Source organism: Opisthocomus hoazin, chromosome 12 (genome assembly GCF_030867145.1).
Source record: "Opisthocomus hoazin isolate bOpiHoa1 chromosome 12, bOpiHoa1.hap1, whole genome shotgun sequence".
NCBI lineage: Eukaryota > Metazoa > Chordata > Aves > Opisthocomiformes > Opisthocomidae > Opisthocomus > Opisthocomus hoazin.
This window is the reverse complement of record NC_134425.1, coordinates 15,351,185-15,373,899: the sequence shown is the minus strand read 5'-3', so window position 1 is coordinate 15,373,899 and position 22,715 is coordinate 15,351,185. Positions and strand designations below refer to the sequence as shown.

Below are 22,715 nucleotides of genomic sequence, written 5' to 3'. Positions count from 1 at the left end.
GCAGGGAGGGTGCTGGGCTTGGTACAGGAACAGGGAGAGGCAGAGACCAACACAGAGTGGTTTTCAGAGGTTCTTATGCGGGGGGATGAGAAATTATTTGACCTCAGGACACGGGAGTGAAGGCAGAAGAACCAGGCAGCTTTACAGGAGGGACACGGGTCCAACCCCACACACCAGTGCCACTGCAAATTACACCCGAAAGGAGAATCCCAGATGGAAAGAGTGAAGCCAGTGATGGAGCAGATTCTAGCAGCGAGAAGTCCTCAGAGCTGGTCGTCGGAGGACGGAGCCTGCCTGGAGGTGGCAGGGGCACCCCCGAGCAGCTCAGCCCACCCAGTTCCTTTTCCCGCGGCCAACAGCCTCCCAACGCCTTCTCATCGAGAAATGAGCGTGGGGAAGCCTCCAGTGCCGACGCTGGCAGGATGGCAGCGCCAAGTGCTTGGTTCTTCCAGCGCAGGTGGGTGCTGGGGCTGACAGACACGGGATGGGCAGTGGGGGAGAATGGCTGTGATGGGTAGGAGCCAGCAGCGATGTCCCTGCTCCGCAACGCAGGGCGGTTTTGACTAGGCTTCTACAACAACTCATCTACAAGATACATTCAGCAGCGGCGTCAAGTGCCGTGGTTGGAAGTATTCTGCTTGTTTCCTTTCCCTCCTCATCTTCAACCGGTGGGGAAGGGAAGGCCACTAGCTCCAGGGCATACCTTTGTCTTCTTTACTTTGTGACTTGATGGATGGCATGAGCCAGGTAACCTACATTGCCGGACGTAACTCCCGCCACAGAGATTCGTCCGTCCTTTGTCATATAGATGGAGAACTCCTTGGTCAGCCGCTCCACCTGGGGCGAAAAAGCAGAGTTCAAACCGCAGGCTAACCTCTGAGTGCAGATTTACCCAGCTTGCCAGAATTGAAAGCAAACTGGGAGCCAGCAGACACGGCATCCCACTACCTGCAGAGCCAGTGGTACCCCCTGTAAACCATGAGAGATGCTGCCCAGCTCTCGGGCAACACGCAAACACTGCAGATGTTCTGCCAGGAGAGTCACTTCGCTTGAGCTGACCTTTAAGGCCACCTCAGAGCGGCACCAAGTGACCGCTTCCTTTGACAGGTAAGCAGGCTATGTTTGCTTTCAACTGCCACGAGCACAGCAAGACCTGGGTCCCCGCGATGCTCCAGCGCCACAGGCTTGGAGGATGTTCCTCCCGCAGAAGAACTGCTCGCGAGGGCTCATTTTAGCACCTGCAGTCAGGATCGTACCGACAAGGACTGCAAACAACACCCTGAGACCACAGGAACTGCATTTACCTGCTCAGGCTTCAGCCCTGTGAAGCAGAACATGCCGATCTGGTCAGTGATGTGCTGCCAGTTGTGGGAGGACCCTTCTTTCTTGAGGTTGGACACCAGCTGAGTCCGCATGCTGATGATCCGGTCAGCCATGCCCTTCACCTCCGTGAGCCTGAGAAGCCAACCCAGGAACCACTCAGAGCAGGGCTGGGACGCAGCAAGGCTGCTCCCCTCCACAACTACTCATACCCCAAAACCACAAGGGATGCACATGAACAAAGATCAGAGAGTGTGAACCTGTAGCTCCAGCTGCAGAGCTGCTTCTTTCTCCTGGTACCTGAAGGTGACTGCCATTTTATTTACTCCACAGCTGTTGGACACTACAACCAGAGTATTGGCATCTCTTGCTTCAGAAAGCCATGGGTGAGCAGGAGGCCCCACAGAAGCACTCCCCAAACCCAGATAAAATAATCACAGAATGTTCGGGATTGGAAGGGACCTCTGGGGGTCATACAGTCCAACCCCCTGCCGAAGCAGGGTCACCCAGAGCAGGCTGCACAGGACCACGTCCAGGCTGGTCTTGAATATCTCCAGAGAAGGAGACTCCACAACCTCCCTGGGCAGCCTGGGCCAGGGCTCTGTCACCCTCAGAGGGAAGAAGTTCTTCCTCATGTTCAGACGGAACTTCCTCTGCTTCAGTTTGTGCCTGTTGCCCCTTGTCCTGTCGCTGGGCACCACTGAAAAAGAGTCTGGCCCCATCCTGCTGACACCCACCCTGCAGATATTTGTAAGCATTTATTAAGGTCCCCTCTCAGCCTTCTCTTCTCCAGGCTGAACAAGCCCAGCTTCCTCAGCCTCTCCTCGTAGGAGAGATGCTCCAGTCCCCTCCTCATCCTCGTAGCCCTCTGCTGGACTCTCTCCAGTAGCTCCTCATCTTTCTTGAACTGGGGAGCCCAGAACTGGACAGAGTACTCCAGATGGGGCCTCACCAGGGCAGAGTAGAGGAGGAGGAGAACCTCCCTTGATAAACGAAGAGCACAGGGGGTACCTTACAGCGCAGGCAGCCACCCCCTGCTCCAAGGCAGCACAGCTTGGAGACATCTCTGCTGGGGCCTGGCTCGGGCACAAGCCTCAGCGTGCTAAAGGAACACAGCTCCCAGCGAGGCCACACCACACTGCCAGCCTTTGTTCTGCCAGGCCAGCTGCCAGCAGGGGCTCGACACCGAGGGGCTGGGAGAGCAGCGTAGGCTGATGCCAGGAAGCAGGCTTAGGGCATGAGGGTTACATTCTTGGGTCTTATTCCCAGGGGGCTTACACTTCCACTTGCCCTGTGCGACATGCTACATGGCTACACCACCTCAGCCAGTCTTCTACACTCTTTGGGTCGGCAGGTCCTGCAACCCCCAATCCCAGGGGAGCTTTCTCTCTTCCTTTACAGTGTGTTCTGCCTTAGTAACACCAAGGAAACCTGTTTGTGCCAGCCAGGCTGGGCCGATACCAGGACACAAGCCGGGATTTCTCCAGAGGAAAGGGGTGGCACGTGGTTCTGACTGCACCCCTGAAGCTAAGAGCTGCCCAGGACAGCAGCAGGCATTAAGCACAGGGCTGCTGAAAAGAGACCTCGCATTTCACTCTCGTGAGCGTTCGGGGTTCCCTCTTACCACTCCTTCCGTAGGTCAGGGGTGTTCAGGATGAGAGAGGCGATGCGCGCTCCGTTCAGGGGTGGGTTGGAGTACATGGGGCGGATGAGGATCTTCAGCTGGGACTCGACCCTCTTGGCTTCCTCTGCGTCACTGCAGATCACCGTGAAGGCACCCGCACGCTCTCCTGAAAGGGGGGCAATCAGGTCCCAGCCTCTGCCCTTGGGCACCCGGAGCTGGGGCAGCACTTATCCGAAAGCTGCACAGCCCGAACGGAGCCCTGTTCTCTAGAAGGGTCTCCAGCAGCTCCCAGCAGGTCATCTCCCACATCCCGATCCATGCTGTGGGATGAACGCAGGCAGCAGCCGGCACTGGGAGGCTGCCAGGCATCTCTGGAGAGACACTGGTTGCTAAACCCCAGGGGCAGTGGGGTCCCTGCAGCAGCCCGGATGAAACTGTCTCTGCACCGCCTGCCCTACTCACCGTACAGCCCCATGTTCTTGGCGTAGGACTGTGACAAGAGGACATTGATGCCCTGCTCGATGAAATACCGCACAGCCCAGGCATCCCGGTTGATGTCCCCGCTGGCAAAGCCCTGGTAGGCCATGTCGAAGTACACGAGGAGGTTCCGTTTCTGCCAGCAAAGAGGGGAGACCATGTCACAGGACCTGAACACCCCTCCAGAAAGCAGGGCAGCAGGCTGAAACGAGCCACGCAGGCAGCGGGCTGCTCCGCTCGAACTGTTCTCCTCCAGAAGTAGAGTCGTTCCCTTTCGTTTACCACAGGGAAGGCAGCCAAAAACCCACAGCTACCCACCACGCATCAAAACAGCGGGTAGAGACCCTCCCAGTGCATTTATGGGATGTGCAGTCTGGCCCAGAAAGCAGCAGTGGATTCAGCAGTAATAAATTATTCCATTTCAGTGTCTCCTGTATTATCAATTTCAGGAAAACCACCTGGGAGCCCTCTGGGCAGGTGCCAGCCCTTCCGATGCCCCCCGGCAGGCAACACAGCCGCAGTGCCCCTCGGTCAGGAGACCTGCAGCCATCTGTAGGCCACAGAGGCCAATTTAACAGCTACCAATTCTCAAGACACTGCTAAGGCCAGGCATCCCAAGCCAAATTTCACTGGCTCCAGCTTGGGGGAGTGGCAGGGAGAAGGAGAAGGATGAATGAAGAACCGGCCCCTCTCTGCTTCCAGCTGAAGCTGGCGAGGAGACACCAGGGACGTGGAAGAGCTTCCAGCATTTTTAATACTCCAGCTCCAGTAGCCCCCCTCCAGTGATCACAGCTCACTCTCTCAATCCCTGCTGCTCTCCTTTCAGGTCTCCCTTCCCCAGCTTCCTGGGAAGGGGCCAGCAGAAAGCCTGATGGTCAGCTAGAAGCTTTGTGGGTGCGCTTCTGTGCCTCCTGTCTTCAGTGCAGGAACATGACACCCATCCTGGCCTCAGGGAAGGGAGTAACCTTTCACACAGTGAAGACCAGATGCCACCCATCCAAGCCCAGAGCTGTGGTTTTCCCAGGAACAGCACAGCGTCCCTGGGACACTCCACTGCTCACCTTCACCACAGACGCCAACTCCTTCCACTGCTCCTGCCGGGGATCCACCCCAGTGGGGTTGTGAGCACAAGCGTGCAAGAGGATGATGCTCTTCTCTGGAATTTTCTGAGGAAGATATTACAGAGAATGAATTATTAATGACAAGTGAGCACTATGCTCGGCAGCCAAGATGAGACTCTTGCCCTAGATAGCTTAGACGAGCTCTGCAAGGCTTCTAGCCTTCTAGCCTTGATTTGGTGCCTGCAGGCATCACATCTGGGCTACAGCAAGACTATCACCCATCTCTCCACATCGCCTCCCTGCTTCCAGGCATGAAAGGCAACTCACGGAAACGTCATCCATGGCTCCTGAGAAGTCAAGGCTGCACGTCTTGGGGTCGTAGTAGCGGTAAGCCTGAAGTTGCAGGCCAGCATCACGGAAAATGGGTGTGTGATTGCCCCAGGATGGTTTGGGTAGATACACATCACGGCTAGACTTGAAGAACCGTTGCTGATCAAGAGAAAGACAGAGTGTTCAAACAGACTGAACAGATTCAAGCAGTTAGAAAACCCCGAAGATTCAGCTCTGGTGAAAAGATGTCCCTTCCTTCCCCCACTGGACAGGGACTCACCAAAAAGTTGGCTCCAACTCGCAGAGACCCAGTCCCAGAAATGCCCTGCACCGTGACATACTGCAAGGGAAGAAACACACACATGAGTCTGAGCAGCCACGGCGCGATACAGGGAAAGCTCAGTCACTACATCAGCATTGGCAGCAGCGCACCTCTGAGACGGCTCACTCACACAGGGACACGGGGCTGGAGGGAACCGCACGGGTCAGCAGCTCCAGCTGCAGGACAGGGAGTTGGGACCCCTGGCAAGGTCAGATCCGCTCCTCGGGAAGGGCTATTTCACCCCAGCCTTCAGAGGAAGTGGTTATCCTTGGGCCTGGCCAGCTTGCAACTCAGAGGCATGAGCACCCACACCAGTCCTTCCACTTTTGCTGGGCACTCAGGTACCAGCCGTGCATCAGGCAGCGCTGCCCACCCCCTGCTTCCCAGCCCGCTCCTTACCCGGCCGCTCTTGAAAGCCTCACTGTTTTCACCCAGAGCCAGTTCTGCGGATGCTCGGGTGAAATCCGCTAGCCCCGCAATGGGCAAGTACTCCTTGTCCATCTTCTTGTCTGCTATCATGGCCTCCGCCTGGGAAGGAGGACACACAATCAGCAAGGCAGGCGTCACCGTGCAGTTTTTTGGGGCTCGTTTAAAGTCAGGGCAGCAGCAAACATTTCAGGTGACACTCTGCTTTTACGACCAGAGCCCTCAGTGGGTACCAGGGTCAGTACAGCAGAGCCAGAAAATCCGGCACCAGAGGAGAGCACCGCTTCCAGCCTGTTACACATCAGCCCTGCTGCACGAGGACACGCGCTGCTTTGCCCAAGCAGGAATTGTCCTGCAGGAAGGCAAGACTTGACTGTTACTGAAAGGCAGAGATGGTCGCTACACAGGGAGACATCCCAAACCCAGGCAGGGCAGAAAAGCCCTTTGCAGGGCCTCGTCATGCTGGGACTGTTATTGAGCCAGGTGGAACAAGTTAAAAAAAAAAAAAAAAATCCAGAAACCACAGCCAGTTTTGAAAGCAGCCTGTCTGAAAACCAGCTCACCAGACCCTTAAACATGGCACCACCCAGTTCTGCTAATCTCTGCTTCTTTCAAGCAGAGCCAGCATCAGAAACCCATCCAAGTCTAACGCAGGATCAGAGAGCGGCAGCAAAAACAGCACACAAGGAGCCACGCTCAGGAAAAATACAGCGACGGAGACATCTGGAGTGCTCTGGGAAGCCTATCCATGCTCCCAGAGTAGCAGGACAGACCCTGGCAGCCTTCACATACCACCGCGAAACTGCTCCTGCGACATCACCCAGGCTCCTGGTCGTGCCCCAGCTGCAATACGTGCTGACACGCGCAGGGCAGAGCGAGGGCAAGGGATGGCTTTAAACCCCACACTGATGAGGAACACGGACAATGCATCCTCCCTACGCCAAGGAGACCAGCCAGTCAATGTGTGTGTCAGCTGCCGGCTATTTAACGGCCTATTTCTATGCTTACAGCCCTGAAAGACTCTGTAATCCCCTCAAGGGCAGTGTCCACATCCAGCTCCCTGGGCTGGAGTTTTAGAATGGCTTATGGAGAAACTGGTAATGAAGGCTCAGCAGAATTTCTAAGACTAATCCATTAAGGGGACAATGCCAGCTCTTTCCTCCTGTGTGGGCTGGCCCAGGGAACACGAGCCCATTCAAGAAACACCTTGAAGTTCAGAGGACAGCTGTGTTGGAGGGCTTGTGGAAGTCAGCAAGGATTACCCAGATGGGAATAGCACACGTATTCCCTGTTTTGTCCCCTAATACCTAACAGCCAGCTCTGTTGTGTCTCAAAAGTGTTAGTACTGCTAAGAGAGACATCCAGGAACACCGTCCTGCTCTGTCAGAGATAAAGGTTATTCTAAGGACCAAGAGGCAAACCTTGCCTGGAGGCCTTCCCCTTCCCTGACACCCCCCCCCCCCCCCCCCCCCCCTCCCCCGGCGTCCAACACCTGGGTCCGGCCCTGGCCAGCAGCCAGCACCAGGCTCACCTTGCGCACACAGTTCAGGACGTACGGCTTCCCGTTGTCATCCCGGTACGCCCCCACACCCAGGTTCATCTTCTTGGAGCTGGTGTCGCGCTTGAAAGCTTCTGTCACCCCCAGGATGGGGTCGGGGGGACCCATCTCCACATGGGACCACCATGAGCTGAAGGGAAAAAACAAAGCAAGGAATTAGGCTTGAGAACTGGGCAGGGACATGCACCAGCATGGCTAGAGAGAAAGCCTCAAGGGCAATCAGGTCTTTGAACCACTGGAAAAGGTACAACCAGCGGTAAGAAAATTATCCAGGGGGAGAAAAAACCAAGAACTCCTCTATGCTCCATAACCTTGCACTGCATTTTACGTTGCAGAATGGGCAAAGAGCCTCAGTTCACTGTGGCTGAAGATAACTGACCCCCTCCAAGTCATTACTGCGTAGAAATGGCCCTGCTTTCCCTGTATGCCGATGCCAGAAAGGCCCCAGGAAACAAGCCCTAAACTCTTTCGCTCTGACCAGGTGCCTGAAGACGGGACCGCGTAGGTCAGTGCCTTCAAGGAAACCCTGGCCAGACCCTGGCGACTGCACGATGCACGAATACGGAGCCTCTTCCAAACTCCTGGAAAGGCTCCGCCGCATGAAAACTAATCTCCTTTTCCCACAACGCTGGCTGACCTAAGGCAGGTATTTCCCTTCCCTGCCCTACAAGCGCTGCCTCACTTGCAGAGGGACGTCGTAGCCAAATTGCATTTTCCTGGAAATCGCGCAGGACGGTTTCTCCCCAGTGCGACCGGTGACAAGCTCCGACGTGAAGGCCCCTTCCTTCACTGTCAAGCACGAAGCCTCCCCACGCTCCCCAGCAGCCGCTCTGCCAGCCACCTGCCTCCACCCTGCTGGCAGGACATCCTGAAGACAGAGCGGCTCTCCTAATGTCAAGGGCAGACCAGGCCATGCTATAAAAAGAAACCTGTTATTTTCCCTTTGGCCACAGCCTCTGCCCAGCCCCAGGTCCAGCCTTTGCAAGCTTGTAGATGGTGCAAGAGAAGCGGTGTGGTGGTTTTTAACCCGCCTGGCAGCAGGCTACAGCTTTATCAGCCCCCTCCCGAAGACGGGATTACTAAAGACGACGACTCCACACAGCTCTGAGCATCCTGACTCACAGCACCACATTGGCAATCACCCAGACCCCTGAGCTCAGTGGGGGCAAAGCACGCAGCGTAATTTAGATTGGGTTTATCTCCTCTGGGGCAGGATTCAGTCTTGATTGCTACAGGAGAAGCTCCCACAGCTTTACAAAGCTCTGCAGCCCAGGGAAGGCCGCCTCACGTGAAGATAATGAGCTTTCCCAACACGGGAATGCTGTCCCTGGGGCTGGATCCTGCCCCAGGCAGAGCGGGCAGCCTGGGGCCAGCCAGAGCTCCTGCTGCCTGCCTGGGGTGGTGACAGACATGGCACGTCTGAATGCAGCAGGGCCAGGGGGATTCAGGAAGCTCGAACACTAACTTGATCAGAACTCACAAAATCATCCTCCCCCTCTGCTCTGTCACTGTTTTGGGTCCATTTAGACCCAGTTTAGTCACCACATAAACATACGTTGCACTAATGGCCTCAAGTTGCATCAGGGGAGGTTCAGATTGGATATTAGGAAAAATTTCTTTACTGAAAGAGTGGTCGGGCGTTGGCCCAGGCTGCCCAGGGCAGTGGGGGAGTCCCCATCCCTGGAGGGGTTCAGAAAACGTGTGGATGTGGCACTTCGGGACATGGTTTAGCAGGCATGGTGGGGTTGGGGTGATGGTTGGACTCGATGATCTTAGAGATCTTTTCCAACCTTAATGATTCTACGACTAGCACGTGAACGCAGAGTGCATCTCATCGGAGCCCCAAAGATCATTCGCCCTGTTCAGACTTAACTGCTCTTCCCACCAGCACAGTATTTCCAAAGAAAAAGGCTCAGTTTCTCCTCTTGATGGGCTCTATGGAAAAAAGGGCCAAGATGTACGAGGCAGAGCCACCTCTGGCAGTTTAAAAATGGAAGATGTGCTCAGCGTTTTCTAGACCACTAACAAGTTTTAATTACCTCTTCGGTTAAGCACAGGATCAACTTGGAGAGGAGGCTGAGTCACTCACGCCAGCAACACAGACCCTGCAGAGAGGGATGTGAGGAGCCAACCTGAGCGGGACAGGCTGAGGGGGGCCACTGGGGCAAAATCCTGCCGCAGGTTCAGGCAGCACGCAACGCCGCTCGGGAAAACCTCTCCCAACACCCTCCTGGCAACGGAGGGGTGGGGGAAGAGAGCAGCACCCGCCGCGTCACAGTGTGCCCCTCCGCAGTTTACCTGGTCTGGGATTATTTCGGTGTTGAGGGCCGGAGGAGCCCGGCCATCTATTTTCAAGAGCTGCTGCTCTGCAGACGGCGACGGCACCTTCTTTCCGCTGGGCTTTTCACCAAGCGGCTTACGGTGTTTGGAGCGTTTTGGTGCCGATCCTGCAAACACTCAGGCAGGTCACTGGGCTCTAATCTGCTGCTGCTGCAATTAACGCTGATCCTGCAGGCGCTTCCCTAAGCCGCAGCACTCCGGAGAGTTAAGTACTGTTATTCTGAGCCGGACTTTCTATTGGCTTAAGGCAGCGAAGGGTAGGTTTAGGACTGATTTTCCCCTTCTCAGCCTGAAGGTTTTGAGGTGAAGCCCAAAGAAAGACTCCTCTGGTGTTTCCAGGAAGGTGAGCTTGCAGGGCAACAGGAGAAAAAAGTCCTGTCTGAGCTGTCCCGAGACATCAGGATACCCACGGGCGCACAGAGGCAAAGCCCTCTGGACAGGGGTTTGGGACACAAGGTCTGCTAGGGATCCGAGGACACAGGTCCTAACGCACCGCTGCCCCTGCGGCACTGGGACGTCGTTGCCTCTGCACAGCGTTAGGTGTTATCTGGAGCAATTAAAAGAACGCTGGTCTCGAATTAAGGTCAAAGTTACCATCTGGCCATGCTCTCTGCCAGGCTGGAGGTGTTTCAGTGTGGAAAACTAAACACGGATGAGTGGAAGCTGGGGTTGAGCTACCTGAGGGACGCCCGATGTAAGCCAAAGCCCGCACATTTCGCAGCTACGGGACTTGAATGCGGGCGGCCTGAGTTAGAGTCCAGATGCTGAGGAGCGCTGGTGCTCAAGCAGTCCCCGCACTCCCCAGCCCCGCTGGTCTCCCAACCCAGGTTAATGCGAGCGCAGGGCAACAGATGGGACAGAGAAAGAGAGGGGAGAAAAACGCACCAAGAACTGTGTAAACCAGCAACACCCTTTAAAAATGGACGTGGAACTCCCGGCCCAAGTGGCAGAGACCTACCAGCGTGCCTGCGGACTCACGCCCAGCCCAGAAAGCAAGTTTTCCCGCGGGAGAGCAAGCATTCACATGTCCGGTGAAAGCTGCCATTGTGAAGAGGCCAATCCATGTTCCCTGAGGTACGCCCACGTAACACACCCAATTTCAAAACCTCTGCCAAAGCCCCTACTGCAGCTCTGCAAGCCGGGGCAGAGCGGAAGGGCTGAAGGCGACGCTGTCTGGATACCACAGCTGAAGCAAATATTTACACAAGAGCAATGCCAGCGGGCTGCTGGCTACCTTGGTCCTTGGAAGCCTTAAAATTCACTGCCCCAGTCAGCTGCGGTCAGCTTCTCACCAGGAGAAGCGTTTAATATCGCTGTCTTGTGATACATCAGAGCGGCAGACTGAGTTATCGCCTTAATTAGCACCCATGTGTCAAGGGAGCCGCTGTAACCGTTCCGTATCTCCTCACCCACGTCCCCATTTCAGCGGCCATTCTCAGCACGGCTCCACGCTGCTGGATACAGGGGAACAGCAAGCTGCTCACCGCTGCTTGGCATCCACACGGCGGGATAACGAGCCGCTCCGGACTGGGGGCTGCGCACAATGGCTCCTTACTCACAGCAGTGCCGGTCTGTGTCCCTTTTACGTGGCCTAGACTCAGGTTGGTAATTTAGGGTTCGGTGTAGGGCAAGCTTGAGGAACGCAAAGCCACCTCCAGCGGGCTCGCAGCCCGAGGCGGGAACCCCGAGCCCCAGCGAGCGGCTGCCCCGCCCCGCCGCGCAGGGCAAGAGGTCAACCCGCGAGCAGCCGGGAGCCAGGGGCAGAACGCGGCTGACCCGCGGCCGGGACGGGGAGACGGGAGACCTCGCCGCCCTCCTTCGCCCGCGGCCCGGGGGCTGCTCCTCACGGCTCCCCGCCGCTCGCCGGGGCCTTCCGCGCTCGGCTCCCACCCCGGGCCCCGGGGCTCCCCGCCGGGTTCCGGCCCCCGCCCCGCACACCCCCGCTGCCTCCCGAATAGCGGAACCCGGGGCTGCGGCCCGCCCGCCCTCCGCGGCGCTTCCTCAAGGGCGCTGGGCCCCGGGCCCGGCGGCGGGGGGACCCCTCGGCCCGCAGCGGAGGACGACCCCGGGGGCTGAGCCCCCGTCGGCGCTCACCTGGCACGGGCGGCGGCGAGGCGCGGGGCGGCCAGGAGCCGGCGGCTGTGCAGCAGGGCCATGGCGGCCGCGGCAGGGGGCGGGCTGCCGAGTGGGCAGTGTGCGCGGCGGCCGCCGGCCCAGCGCCCCGCCCCGCGCATGCGCCGCCCCGCGACCGCCCCCTGGGGGACGGGAGGACTCGCTGCAGCCGCGCCGCCCGCCCGGTGCTACGCTGGGTTGGGCTGTACTGGGCAGTGCTGGGCTGCACTAAGCTGCACTAAGCTGTACTGGAATGTGGAGGGCTCGACTGGGACACGGTGGGCTGCACTGGGCTGTACTGAGCCAGCTTGTACCTGGCTGAACTGGGGTGCACTAAGCTATACTGGGATATGGAGGGCTTGACTGGGACGTGGTGGTCTGTGCTGGGCTGCACTGGGCTGTGCTGGGATATGGAGGGCTCAACTGTGACATGGTGGGCTGTAACTGGGATTCGGAGGGCTTGACTGGGATGTGGTGGGCTGCACTGGGCTGTGCTTAGCTCTATAGGACTGTACAGCCCCATGTGAGGCCACACAGGTCTGTACAGGGCGGTATTGGGCCACACTGGGCTGTACTGGGCTATACAGGACTGCAGTGCACCATACTGGGCTGTACAGGGTTGTACTGGGCTGTACATGTCCATGCAAGTCTGCACTGCACCATACCGGGCTGTACAGGGCTGAACTGGGCCGTACTGGTCTGTACAGGGGCTGCCCCCCTGCCACGGCCCCCACCACACACCCTGCTCCCACTGACACCCGGGGGGGGTGGGGGGTGAAGCCAGCCCCCCCAGCACCCAGTCCAGCCCCAGGCCACTGGACAGTGGGGGGCACCCCAGTCCTCCCATCTACTGTCGGGAGAAGCCGCACTGGGACTAAACCAGCATCGCCACGCTGGGACTGGTTTCCTAAACTGGACTGGGGTGGGACACAACAACCCTTGGGAAACGCCTGAGGCTTTGGCAGGATCTGGGAGGGTTAACTGGGAGTTGCTGGGAACTGTGCTGTCCCAGAGGCCACTAAACTGGGTACAGCAGCCTCCCTGGGGGTTTCCCCCCACCAGTAGGGCCGGGCTGTGGGGTGCACTGGGACGGGGAGTCCCCACCTCTCCCTGCCCCCCCCCACCGCGAGCCGGGCAAAGAGGGCGTTGGCTGGAGCAGTACTTGAATTTATTTGTAAACCCTTCTTTGGTCAAGGAACAAAACTCGAGAAGAGACTGAAAGAACTGAAAAGAACCCCCCACCCCCGAGAAAAAAAAATAATAGAAGTCAACCAACCAGGCAGATGGGGTAAAAAAGAGAAAAAAGAGGAAAAAAAAGGTTTTTCCACCCCCCAAAGTGGGATTTTAACGAACCAGAGCTGCTGGGGGAGCGCTGGCAGGGGGGGACAGTGGGTGCTGAGCCCCTTGAGGCCTCAGCACCCACCGTCCCCCCCCGCTAGCACCAAGTGCATCATTTTTGGGGAGAAGCGTGATTTTGGGGTGGGGGGGTCCTACACAGGGGGCTCTTTGCAGAGCACGATCTCCAATTCCTTGCGGTAGAGCTTGCCCCCGTCGGAAAGGTTCATGATGCTTTTCCTGTAGTTGGTGAGCTGCTGGATACTCATCTCCTGCACCAAAAATGAGGGGGGGGTTGGCTACTCCCTCATCTACCCCCCCCCCCAGGCACCCCAATTCTCCCTGGGGGTGGGGGGCACCCCCAGGGTGGGATTCCCCCCCCTACTCCAACCACGCTCCCATGGGGACGCTGGCCTGGAGCAGCGTCTCCAGGTGGAAGAGGCTGCCGGGAGAGGGGAGGAGGCTCGGGGTGAGGGGTCCGGGGGGGGCACCCGGCTCCATCCCCCGCTTCTTCTCCCCCGCTTACTTTCTTATTCTTCTCGTACAGGTCTTTCAAAAGTGCGTCCAGCTCGTTCTCGTCAATGAAGCCACTCCCGTCCTGGATAACGAGGGAGGGACCTCAGCAGGGCAGAAGGACAAGAGACACCGCAAGCCCAACCTGGGCATGGGGGCAGGGGGCACCCCCAGCCCCTAAACGCGGCACTCGCACCCCAAATCGGAGCGGGGAACTGACCCGACTGAAAACGCACATTTTTGGTGTTGTTTTTTTGCTGGGTTGTATTTATTTTTGGGGCAGTTCCCCTACCTTGTCGTAGAAGGCGAAGATGGCGTTGAACTCCTCCGAGGACAGCTTCATCCCCTGCGTGGCGACAAGGGGGACAGCGAGGCGTGAGCGAGGGGACGGAGCCGCGCGCGGGGGACAGGAACGGGTTTATTTAGCGTTTTTGTTTTACCTGGAACTTCAGCAAGAAGTTTTCTTGCACGGGCAGAAGTCTGAAAAGGAAGGAGGGCAGAGGCAAGTGGGAAGCAGCCGGGAAAAGATGCTTTTTAAATCCAAAATGACTTTTTCCCTCAGAGGAAGACTCGTTTCCTCGGAAGCTGGAGCAGAGTCTTCCTACACGCGAGTGTTCCGGGGTCTCTCCCCCTCCCCACCACGTCCTCCCCGCTGCCTGGGACCTTACCGGGACATCTCCGAGAGACCCAGCTTCCCGTCGCCATTGGTGTCGAACATCCGCAGCTGCCGGGACACGAGCAGCACCCGGTCACCCACGGCCACCTCCTCCCCTCCCTCCCACCTGCCGTGGGGTGGTGAGACCCCCCCCGGGGGGACCTGCCCTGCCCCGGGGACCAGCCCAGAGGTCCCACTCACGATGGTCTGCGTGTACTCCTGCAGCTTGGGCTCGTCGTAGGACCGGTTCGCCTTCTTCAGCAGGTCCGACAAGAAGCCCTGGAAGGAGAGGGCTTCGCTGGCTGTCCCCGTTCCCGTCTGTCCCCAGGGTGGGGGGCACCCGTCCCAGCCCGCCCCGTGCCCGCAGCCCACCTTGAGCTCGTTGGCTTCGATGTAGCCGCTGCGGTCCGTGTCGTACCTGCGCCAAGCCTGCGAAGCAGCCGCCACGAACTGCCCGTCATCGGCGTTTCCTCCGCCGCCAACGCCTGCATACCCCCCGTGCCCCCCACCTGCAGCAGCCCCCACTGCCCTGGGGTCCTCTCACGGCTCCCATCTCACGGTGGCTCGTTTCTTCAGCCCCGCGCTGAGAGTTCCAGCGCCGCAGGGCTGGGCTTTCATATTTGATCGCACCCTCCAATTAAACACCAGCGCCCGCTCACGCCCCGGCCCCGCCATGCCACGGGACGCCCCTCTCTCGGCCCTCGCCACCACCTCGGCTCCGTTTTCCAAGCTCTCCCCTCCCCGGGATGCTGCACGGCCCCCTCCACCCCCATCGAGAGTTTCCCTGCCGCCCCGCAGATGGGTTTCACCCCTCGCCCGGGGCACGCCGAGGTTTCGGGCTGCCCCAGAGCAGCGTCGTCTGCTGTGGCACATCGCGGACCGGCCGCCCCGGAGGGGGAATTTGCAGAAACAGCTCCAAATCCCCACGGCTCCCCTCGCGCGGAGAGCGGGACGAGGCGCCCGGCCGCCCCGAGAGCTGCCCAAGGAGCGCTGAGCACTGGGAAAAATTACTGCGCTCCTGCTCTCCCCCCCCCCAACCAGCACCACCCGCAGCGGGACGCCTCGCCCCACCTCCCGACCCCAACAATTTGGGGGAGTTTTGGGGGTTTTGGGCAATGCAGCTCCGGGTTGTTTCTCCTCAGCAGAGCTGAGCGCCGGGGACCGAACCCCGTGGGGAGCCCCCCGCCCCGCTTACCTCCATGAACTCTGAGCTGGAGCCCACGTGCTGGCGGAAGCACAGCAAGAAATTCTCCTCCGTGGGCAGGATCTGGGCCAGCTGCGGGGAAGACAAGCGTGAGGGGCTGGGGGGGACACGCCAGCACCCCATCCCGGGGGTCTGCAGGGCCAGCACCGCTCACTTCCGCCATCTCGATCTTGCCGTCCGCGTTTTTGTCGTACTTGCGCATGAACTCCTTCACCTTCTCGCACAGGTTGTCTTTCTTGGAGTCCTGCCGGCAAGGAGAGCGGACGGGAGCGCTCAACCCCCCCCTCCCCGTGCCGATGTCCCCCCCATCCTGCACCTGGGGGCTCCCGAACCGGGCTGACGTGAGCCCGAGCCCCGGGGCAGGAGGGAACGGGGCGAGGAAGGAGCGGGACCAGGAGCGGCCCTTACCACACCCGCCCCCTTCCTCGCGCTTTCCAGCTCCTGCAAGAAGTTCTCCAGCTCTTTGCCTTCGATGTAGCCATTCCCTGGAAAAGCAGAAAAAAACCCGCCATGAGCCCCCGCTGGGGGGAAAGGTGGGAGGCGAGGAGGGGATGATCCCAGGGGATGCAGCTCTTGTCCCCCTCCGCACGGGGACGCAGCTCCGAGAGGGAATGCCGGCCGACGCCGAGCGTTACGCAAACCCGGCGATGCCCGAGTTTGCAGAGAGCCTGCGAGGGGTGGGCCGTCGCCCTGGGCTCATCCCCTGCGCCTGCTCGTGGGGTGCAGGGGGCCGTGTCCCAGCCCCTGCGCTTGCCGCATTTTCGGCATCTGACGATGTCACCGAGTGGGTTAATTAAACCTCCCCGGCCAGTGCTGTCTCCTCTCGACGCACCGCAGGGCCGGCGAGGGCAAGCGGGGAGCAGAACCAAGGCACCGGGCACAGCATCACCCCCCGGGCGCAGGATCAGCCCCGGGACGGGCTCAGCCCAGCACCGGGGGCTCGGAAAGATCCCTCTCCCCCGTACCCCCCACCCCTCGCTGCCAATACCCGTGCTGAGACACAGGCCCTACGGAACACGGGGTCTCCCCTGCCCGTGGGACGTTCGGTGGCAGCATGGCTTGGCCGGGACCCGGCCACACATCGCTCAGCCCGCGGTGGCTTCGAGGGGTGACCGGCGTGCCTCGAAGCAGCACAGTCGTGCCACGGCTGGGGGTCGGCCACGAGGACACTGGCACCGCCGTGCTGCCAGGCAAGGCGTCATCTCCCTGGCAAGCAACCCTCCCTCCCACCAACATCTGGGCACAGCTGGGGGGACGTTGCCTCTTCTCCGGGGGCGTCCCCTCCCCGTTTCAGCCTCCGTAGGCTCAGACCGCAGCGCCCTGCCCTTGGGCATCGCCGCTGGAGGGCATCTCCTGGCAGCCGGGAATAACCCATCTGCGTCCCTGGGGCCGTCCTGGGGGAGCCTTCCTTGCCGACGGCCGCGTCCCTCACAGGAGGGGACGAGGGGCTTGGGCGGCATCGGGGTGCCGGTGGGAGCTGCTGACAGGTTTGGCTTTCCTCCACCCTCCCCGGGGGCTTTGCTTCGGTGGGTGCGGGAGAGCCCCCGCCTCCTTCCAATTCAGTTGGGAAAAAAACCCCCATCAGCGAGAGTTTTGAGCCGGGAAAAGCGACGACGCCAAGAAAAGCCACGGCCGGTAGCTTGATTTCCCCCGAGCAGCAGCTTGGGCAGGTCGAATCCGTGTCCGCAGAGCGGTGGGGCGCGGAGCGGCACGGAAAATCCCCGCCGGTGAGCCAGGCTGGACCTCGCGGCTGCACCCCGGGGGCCTCCCTGCGCCGTGGGGCCGGGGGACAGCTGAGCGAGGACATCGCAGACATCCACTGGGGCATCTCCGGGGCGCGAGGAGCCTCGAGGGGAGGCGGGCAGGGGCCCCGTCCGCAGGGGATGAACCCTGGGTCCCTCCAAACCCCGTCCCCATCGGCAGCAGGATGAGACGGGGCTGTCGGAGCTTCTGCCCGGTGTGGCTGAGCATCGTCCTCGTCATGGCCACCATCTCCCCCGCCACCCAAGTCCACGGGGGCCACGGGCCGAGCCGGCTCGGTGCCTACCCCCGCATTTCGGAGATGCGGGGAAGGCCACTGGGCACCCACACCGGAGCTGCCCGCTCCCACCGGGACACGGCTGTCCCACCGTCCCGCTCCGGTGCCAGCGGTGCCAGGGACAGCCATGCCGGCAGCCCCCGGTGCTGCGGGGTGCAGGAGGGGTGGCCGGGAGGGCACCCAGCGCGGGGACGCTGCATGACGCAGTTCCCGGGGATGGGGGGAGTTCAGTCCCCAAACCTCCCCTCGGGGACGGGGGACCCACTCCCTGCGCTGCTCTCCCCAGGGGGCTGAGCCCCCCTCACCGCCCCACGGAGCTGAAAGAAACTCTTTTGCCACCAAAACGATCGTGTTTTTTGCTTCCCCCCCCGTCCCCCCCAGTCCCCGTCCCCCCTTTTTGGGGCTGGCAGCGATGGGGACGGGGGAGTGGGACATCCCCACTACCACCGCACCCCCGCAGAGAGGTTTTGTGGGGCTGGGGAGCAGGCGGGGAGGGACTGAGCCCCCCTGGCCCCTCACCCCCGCTCCAGGCGAGGCGAGGCGAGGCGAGGGGACCCCCCCCCCCCCGTCACCCCCCACTTCCAGGACAAGGGGGTGGCCCTGGGGCCAGGCTGGCGGCCCCGCTGACCCCCCCCTACCCCGGGAAGGAAGGGCAGGACCCCCCCGGGCAGCACCCCGAGGTGACACGAGCTCCCGGGGGGACCCCCGCGGCTCGACGTGCCGTGGGCTGGGGGGGTCCTGGCAGGGCCTTGTGCCGGGGCCCCCCCACCCTTTCCCGACAGGGAGGTCCTGGGGGGCGGAGGCGATCTCCCCCCCGAACCCGGAGCTCCCCCCCCGACGGGGCTCTCCATCTCCCCGGGCTGCCTCCTCCTCCTCCGAGCTCCCCCCGACGGGACACCCGGGGAGGGGTTGGGGGGGGAGTCTCCACCGCACCCCCCGGCCCCGCGCTCCCGGGGATGCTCAGCCCGGCCCCCTTCCCGGTTTGGGGGGGTCAGGGGTGTCCCCCGCGCCCCAGGACTGACCGTCGGCGTCGAAGTGTCGCCAGACGTCGAGGAACTGGGAGGCGGTGAGTTCGGCCAGGTGGAGGTGCGGGGCCTGCTGCGGGCCGGCCATCGCCTTCTCCCGCGCTCGCCGCTGCTGCCGCACCCGGCAACGCCGCCGCCTTTTATACCCGCCGCCGCCGGGGCCGCCCGCCGCCGCCAGGGGGCGCCGCCGCCCGGGACACCGCCGGGCACCGGGGGGGGGGGGCAGCTGGGGGGGGCCATGGACACCGGGACAGAGGGACACCGGGACACCGCGGTGGGGGGGGACTGGGACACCGGGACAGAGGGACACCGGGACACATGGACACCGGGACACCAGGACACAGGGACACACGGACACTGGGACACCGGGACACTGGGACACCGTGGGGTGGGGGGGACACCGAGAGACCGGGACACTGGGCAGGGACACTGGGACACAGGGACACTGGCACCAGGGGTAGACACATCGAGAGACCAGGACACCAGGAGATCAGGACTGCAGCGGGGGGACTGGGACACTGGCACAGCGGGGTGGACTTGGGGACCGGGACCGCGGTGAGGGACACACAGGGACACTGGCACAGTAGGGGATGGGGTTTGGGACACCGGCACTGCCCCGGGGTGGGCACCGGGAGACCGAGACACTGGGACAGTGGTGGCACTTGGCACCATGGGGGACAGCCCGCGCCGCTTGTCCCTGCCTTGTCACCTACCCCTGCCCTGTGTCACCTGCCCTGCCGAAGGTCACCTACCCCTGGCCTGACACCCAGCCCCACCTCGTCACCCTGCCCTGGCCTGCCACCTCCTGCGGCCTGCCGCTCCATGCCTCCCTCGAGTCCCCGCACGCCCTCGGTGCCACCCGGCCCTCCCCGTGCCACCCAGCCCTCGCCCCATCACCCCGTCTGTGCCATTCGTCCCTGCCCCCCGGCCTCCCTGGGCTCCCGGTTTGAGCTGTTCGGCTCAGGGTTTGGTGACGGGATGGAGGAGCAGGACAGCGGCAGCCCCGGTGCCACCGAGGGACCGTGATGGCCGCAGTGGGGCCGTCACCCGCGACCCACGGCTGGGGCCAGGACAGGAAACCCAGACGCTGCACCCATCTTTTGGGGGAAAACCCAAGGAACCGTTGGACCGAGGCCTTGCCATCGCCGCTGGGGGGGTCTCCTCCGAGGGATGGAAGCGATGCTCAGCCCAGAAAGCGACGCTTCTCACCCCGGCTCCCCTCGCCGCCTGCCGGCTCGGCGGGGGGGATTTTCTTTTCCCAAGTTTTCCCAGACGGCAGGGAAATTTCCAGGCCCAAACAAACAGCCACACGTGGGGCTTGTCACCGGCTCCAGCGCAGCCTGCCCAGGGGAAGCGTTGCCATGGCTACAAGGGGGGGAATATGATTCAGATCCAGCGAGAAGGCTCGGCCGATAGAAGTGCTTAATTAAAGATGAGAAGGCGGCAGGAAAGTTCAGACGCGCGCAGGGCAGGGACGCAATCGGCAGCAGGGAGCTGCGGGGAGCTGTCGGGGGGACTGCCCATCCTGCCGGGTGCTGGTGCCTCTTGGTTTTGTCTCTCGGCTGGGAGAAAAGGGGGTGCGAGGCACGTACCCCAAAGCACAGAGCCCACAGCCCTTGCAGGAGCAGGGTTGGGGGCTGGAAGGTGGCCCCAAGCGTGGCTTTAACGCCGCGGGGAGCCAGGGCAGGGCAGGATGCCCGACGCCGGGCACAGGAGAGGAGATGCTGCACCAGCATCCCATGGGGAGACAGGCTGGGACACAGAGCCGCAGCACGGCCTCTCCTCCTCCTCCTCCTCCTCCACGATGCAGCCTTCAAACATGCACCGAGACACTGAATGGTGTCCGAGGTACTCAGTTCACATCTCCCGGCGTCTGGCATAGAGATGAGCCCCCCCTAAGCTTCCTTTCCTGCTTAGTGGAGCACAATTTTCCCCTGCAGAGCCCACAGATTCTCTGTCCCCCTCCCTCCACAGCAAAGCTTTCCCGGGGGCTGGGGGCAGACACCCGCTGCCTCCGCAGGGCTGGGTTCCAGGATGTGCCCCGATGCATCCCCGGGCTGGGGGGAGAAGGGGCGCAGCAGAACATCAGTCCCCAGCACCAGTCCATCACCCGCCCCGCAGGGAGCAGAGCCCCAGCCCTCAGTGGGGACGGCTCTGGGTCACAGCCCAGCACTGTCATGCTGCTCCAGGACACCCACCTCTCTGCTGGTGAAGACCCAAGGTTGCTCCAAGTTGGCACCTGGGAGCAAAGTCTGGGCTCTGGCCTTGCCCTGAGCCTGCTCCCCGCCATTCCTTGGGAAACGCTTCCTCAAGGTGCCCCTGTGGAGCACCCAGCGGGGCACGAAGGACTTGTTATGCCAGGAAGGGGTTTGCTAAAATTCAGGAAAAGGGTTTCAGAGAGCAGGCTGTGACGTGTCGGGGGAGGAAAGCGAGTGGTGATTGCTTTTCTGTTTAAAGCCATCTCCCAGCACGGGTGTCCAAGCTCCGGGCACGGCAGGAGAGGATGTCCCCTCTGCTCCCCTCCAGCCTTCCCCAGTGTTCCGTCTCTTCAACCAACTCCTCTCCGAAAGCACCGTCAGAGTTTGGAAATCACCCACCATGCTGCTTACAGAGTCAGGCTTTAATTCGACAACAAACCGAGATCGGCCAACTGCCACGGCCCACACCGCGCCGCTCCCTCTTGCTCCGCGTCTTCAGCCTCGCAGGGAAGGGTTTCAAACTTTGCAGGGTATGAAATCCTTGTGGTGAGGACCTAAAGCTTTCAGGAAAAATAACCCCACCAGAGCAGAAACCCCCTAATTCAATCGCGGGTTTTCAGCAGGGACACGTCTATGGGAATTTTGATAACTTGAAGGCAGAGCACGTGTTCTGCTGCTGAGCCAAGACAGAAAGTACATTTCTTTATTCAAAAGCTTTTTGGTTTACTTTTATGTAGAAAAGAGTGCAAACAGCAAATCTCACGTAAAAGTAAGCCTCCTTTGGTGGGAAACCGAGCCTTGCAATGCAATAGGGGATGGATGGCACAAGCAGATTTTTGGGGGGAGGTTGCAGGGTTGTTTCTCAGAAAACAGTGGAGATCTCTACTGCAAAACTCCTGATGCGGTCCAGCCAAGGGCTGTATCAGAGACTTCTCCTCTTGGCATCACACTCTTCGGTGAATCACACACGTGGGCATCAATAGAACATCTCCACCTTCTCCAGAGGACTAGAAGCAGCAGGATCCCATCCCCTGAGAAGTTGTCTCCTGACTGATGAGCGAGGAAAAGGAAGGCGGCACTGGCACAAAGGCTGGGTCAGGCTGGCTGACGGACCCACGGCTGTAAGAGAAAGCAGGGGCCGCGCCAGCTCTGCCCCGCGCTGACACTACTCTTCCAGTCTACCAGGGAGCACCGGAGCAGAAGGAACTCGAGGTTGCATTACCATCTACTCCTTCCAGCTGCAGACATTGCCAGAAAGCACGAAGAACACGAAATTCAAGGTGCGGGATTTGGCAACAGAAGCGTGCTGGAGTGCCCCGTCCCACGGGACGCCTGGGAGCAGCACCACAGAAACCATGTCCTGGGGCAGACGACTTGCAACCCAGCACTGCTGTCAGCTGCTCAAACATTAGCTGAGGTCCTTTGGTTCCTGGTGTTTTCTCACCCGAGAGCTCCCCAGCCCAGTGGGATCAGCAAGGAACAGCTGTGCAAAGCGCTGGCCAAGCCTTGGTCCCTGCTGGCCTGAGCGTCGAGGCCTGGTGCTCCGGACCCCAGGGCTGCCCCAAGCCCGTGGGTTGGGGGCAGGGGTACAGCTAAGCGACTCCTTCCTTTCTAACGAGTGGCACCAGCGCAGCAAACACACCCCGTTCTAAAGACCAGAGCAGGCTTTATTTCCTCCCATCTTCCCGCACTCGCATCACACTATTTCAGCCTTTTGAAACACAGCAGTAAAAAAAAGGATTAAAAAGTACCTCCAAAAATCAGTCGAAGCCACTCATTAATTGTATTCCCCCTCGCTCCCAAAGCATGAGCAAGATCCATTCCAAAGCGCCCAAGGCATTTTCCCCTCTGGTCATTCCAGGGACAAAGACCAGGATGTCCACGCAGAGTCTGAGCTCCCCAAGCCAACCCTGGACAGCAGAAAGCAGAGCACCCCACTGCCAGAAGCCTCAAATGCTATTTCGAAAACATTTCATTAAAAACAGGCATCGTTTGCCCCAGATCGAGCCGCATGGTGATTTTCAGATTAAATTTTAAGTTGTATTTAAGTTGTATTTAAGCGCCTGGCCTGGGTCTTGTGCTCTGCCTCCGGTACGGCTGGACAGCGGAGCCGACCCACCTAGGGAGAGCAGGTGCCACTGCCAAGCTCCCCAGCACCTCCAGCCCAGCCAGTACCA

The 22,715-nt window shown here is 60.6% G+C and overlaps 2 protein-coding genes across 2 annotated transcripts; both read right to left on the bottom strand.

Moving 5' to 3' along the window:
* Window positions 1-57: 57 nt before the first annotated feature.
* Window positions 58-11,662, bottom strand: GOT2 (glutamic-oxaloacetic transaminase 2). The gene is made up of 10 exons (XM_075433467.1): window positions 11,553-11,662; window positions 7,092-7,248; window positions 5,534-5,662; window positions 5,093-5,152; window positions 4,810-4,971; window positions 4,483-4,587; window positions 3,407-3,557; window positions 2,945-3,110; window positions 1,305-1,455; window positions 58-837 (listed from the first exon to the last, which is right to left on the bottom strand). Exons 1-10 carry the CDS (start codon window positions 11,612-11,614, stop codon window positions 715-717), a joined length of 1,266 nt encoding a protein of 421 aa, XP_075289582.1. The 5' UTR covers window positions 11,615-11,662; the 3' UTR covers window positions 58-714.
* A 1,059-nt stretch (window positions 11,663-12,721) lies between these two features.
* CALB2 (calbindin 2) lies at window positions 12,722-18,467 on the bottom strand. Its single transcript, XM_075433714.1, has 11 exons — window positions 18,338-18,467; window positions 15,686-15,762; window positions 15,432-15,521; window positions 15,269-15,349; window positions 14,446-14,502; window positions 14,275-14,352; window positions 14,087-14,142; window positions 13,859-13,898; window positions 13,711-13,764; window positions 13,432-13,503; window positions 12,722-13,177 (listed from the first exon to the last, which is right to left on the bottom strand). Exons 1-11 carry the CDS (start codon window positions 18,426-18,428, stop codon window positions 13,061-13,063), a joined length of 813 nt encoding a protein of 270 aa, XP_075289829.1. The 5' UTR covers window positions 18,429-18,467; the 3' UTR covers window positions 12,722-13,060.
* Between the last annotated feature and the right edge of the window lie 4,248 nt (window positions 18,468-22,715).

Bases quoted from the DNA above. Each gene is read 5' to 3' on its own strand.
- GOT2 (XM_075433467.1), bottom strand. From the start codon at position 11,614: ATGGCCCTGCTGCACAGCCGCCGGCTCCTGGCCGCCCCGCGCCTCGCC. The intron at 5,663-7,091 runs GTGAGCCTGGTG...CCTCCTTCCCAG, and splicing joins TCCTGAACTGTGTGCGCAAG to GCGGAGGCCATGATAGCAGA. The intron at 1,456-2,944 runs GTAAGAGGGAAC...TTGGCTTCTCAG, and splicing joins CCTGACCTACGGAAGGAGTG to GCTCACGGAGGTGAAGGGCA.
- CALB2 (XM_075433714.1), bottom strand. From the start codon at position 18,428: ATGGCCGGCCCGCAGCAGGCCCCGCACCTCCACCTGGCCGAACTCACC. The intron at 15,763-18,337 runs GTCAGTCCTGGG...CTGCTTTTCCAG, and splicing joins GCGACACTTCGACGCCGACG to GGAATGGCTACATCGAAGGC. The intron at 13,899-14,086 runs GTAAGGTCCCAG...CTTCCTTTTCAG, and splicing joins GGTCTCTCGGAGATGTCCCG to ACTTCTGCCCGTGCAAGAAA.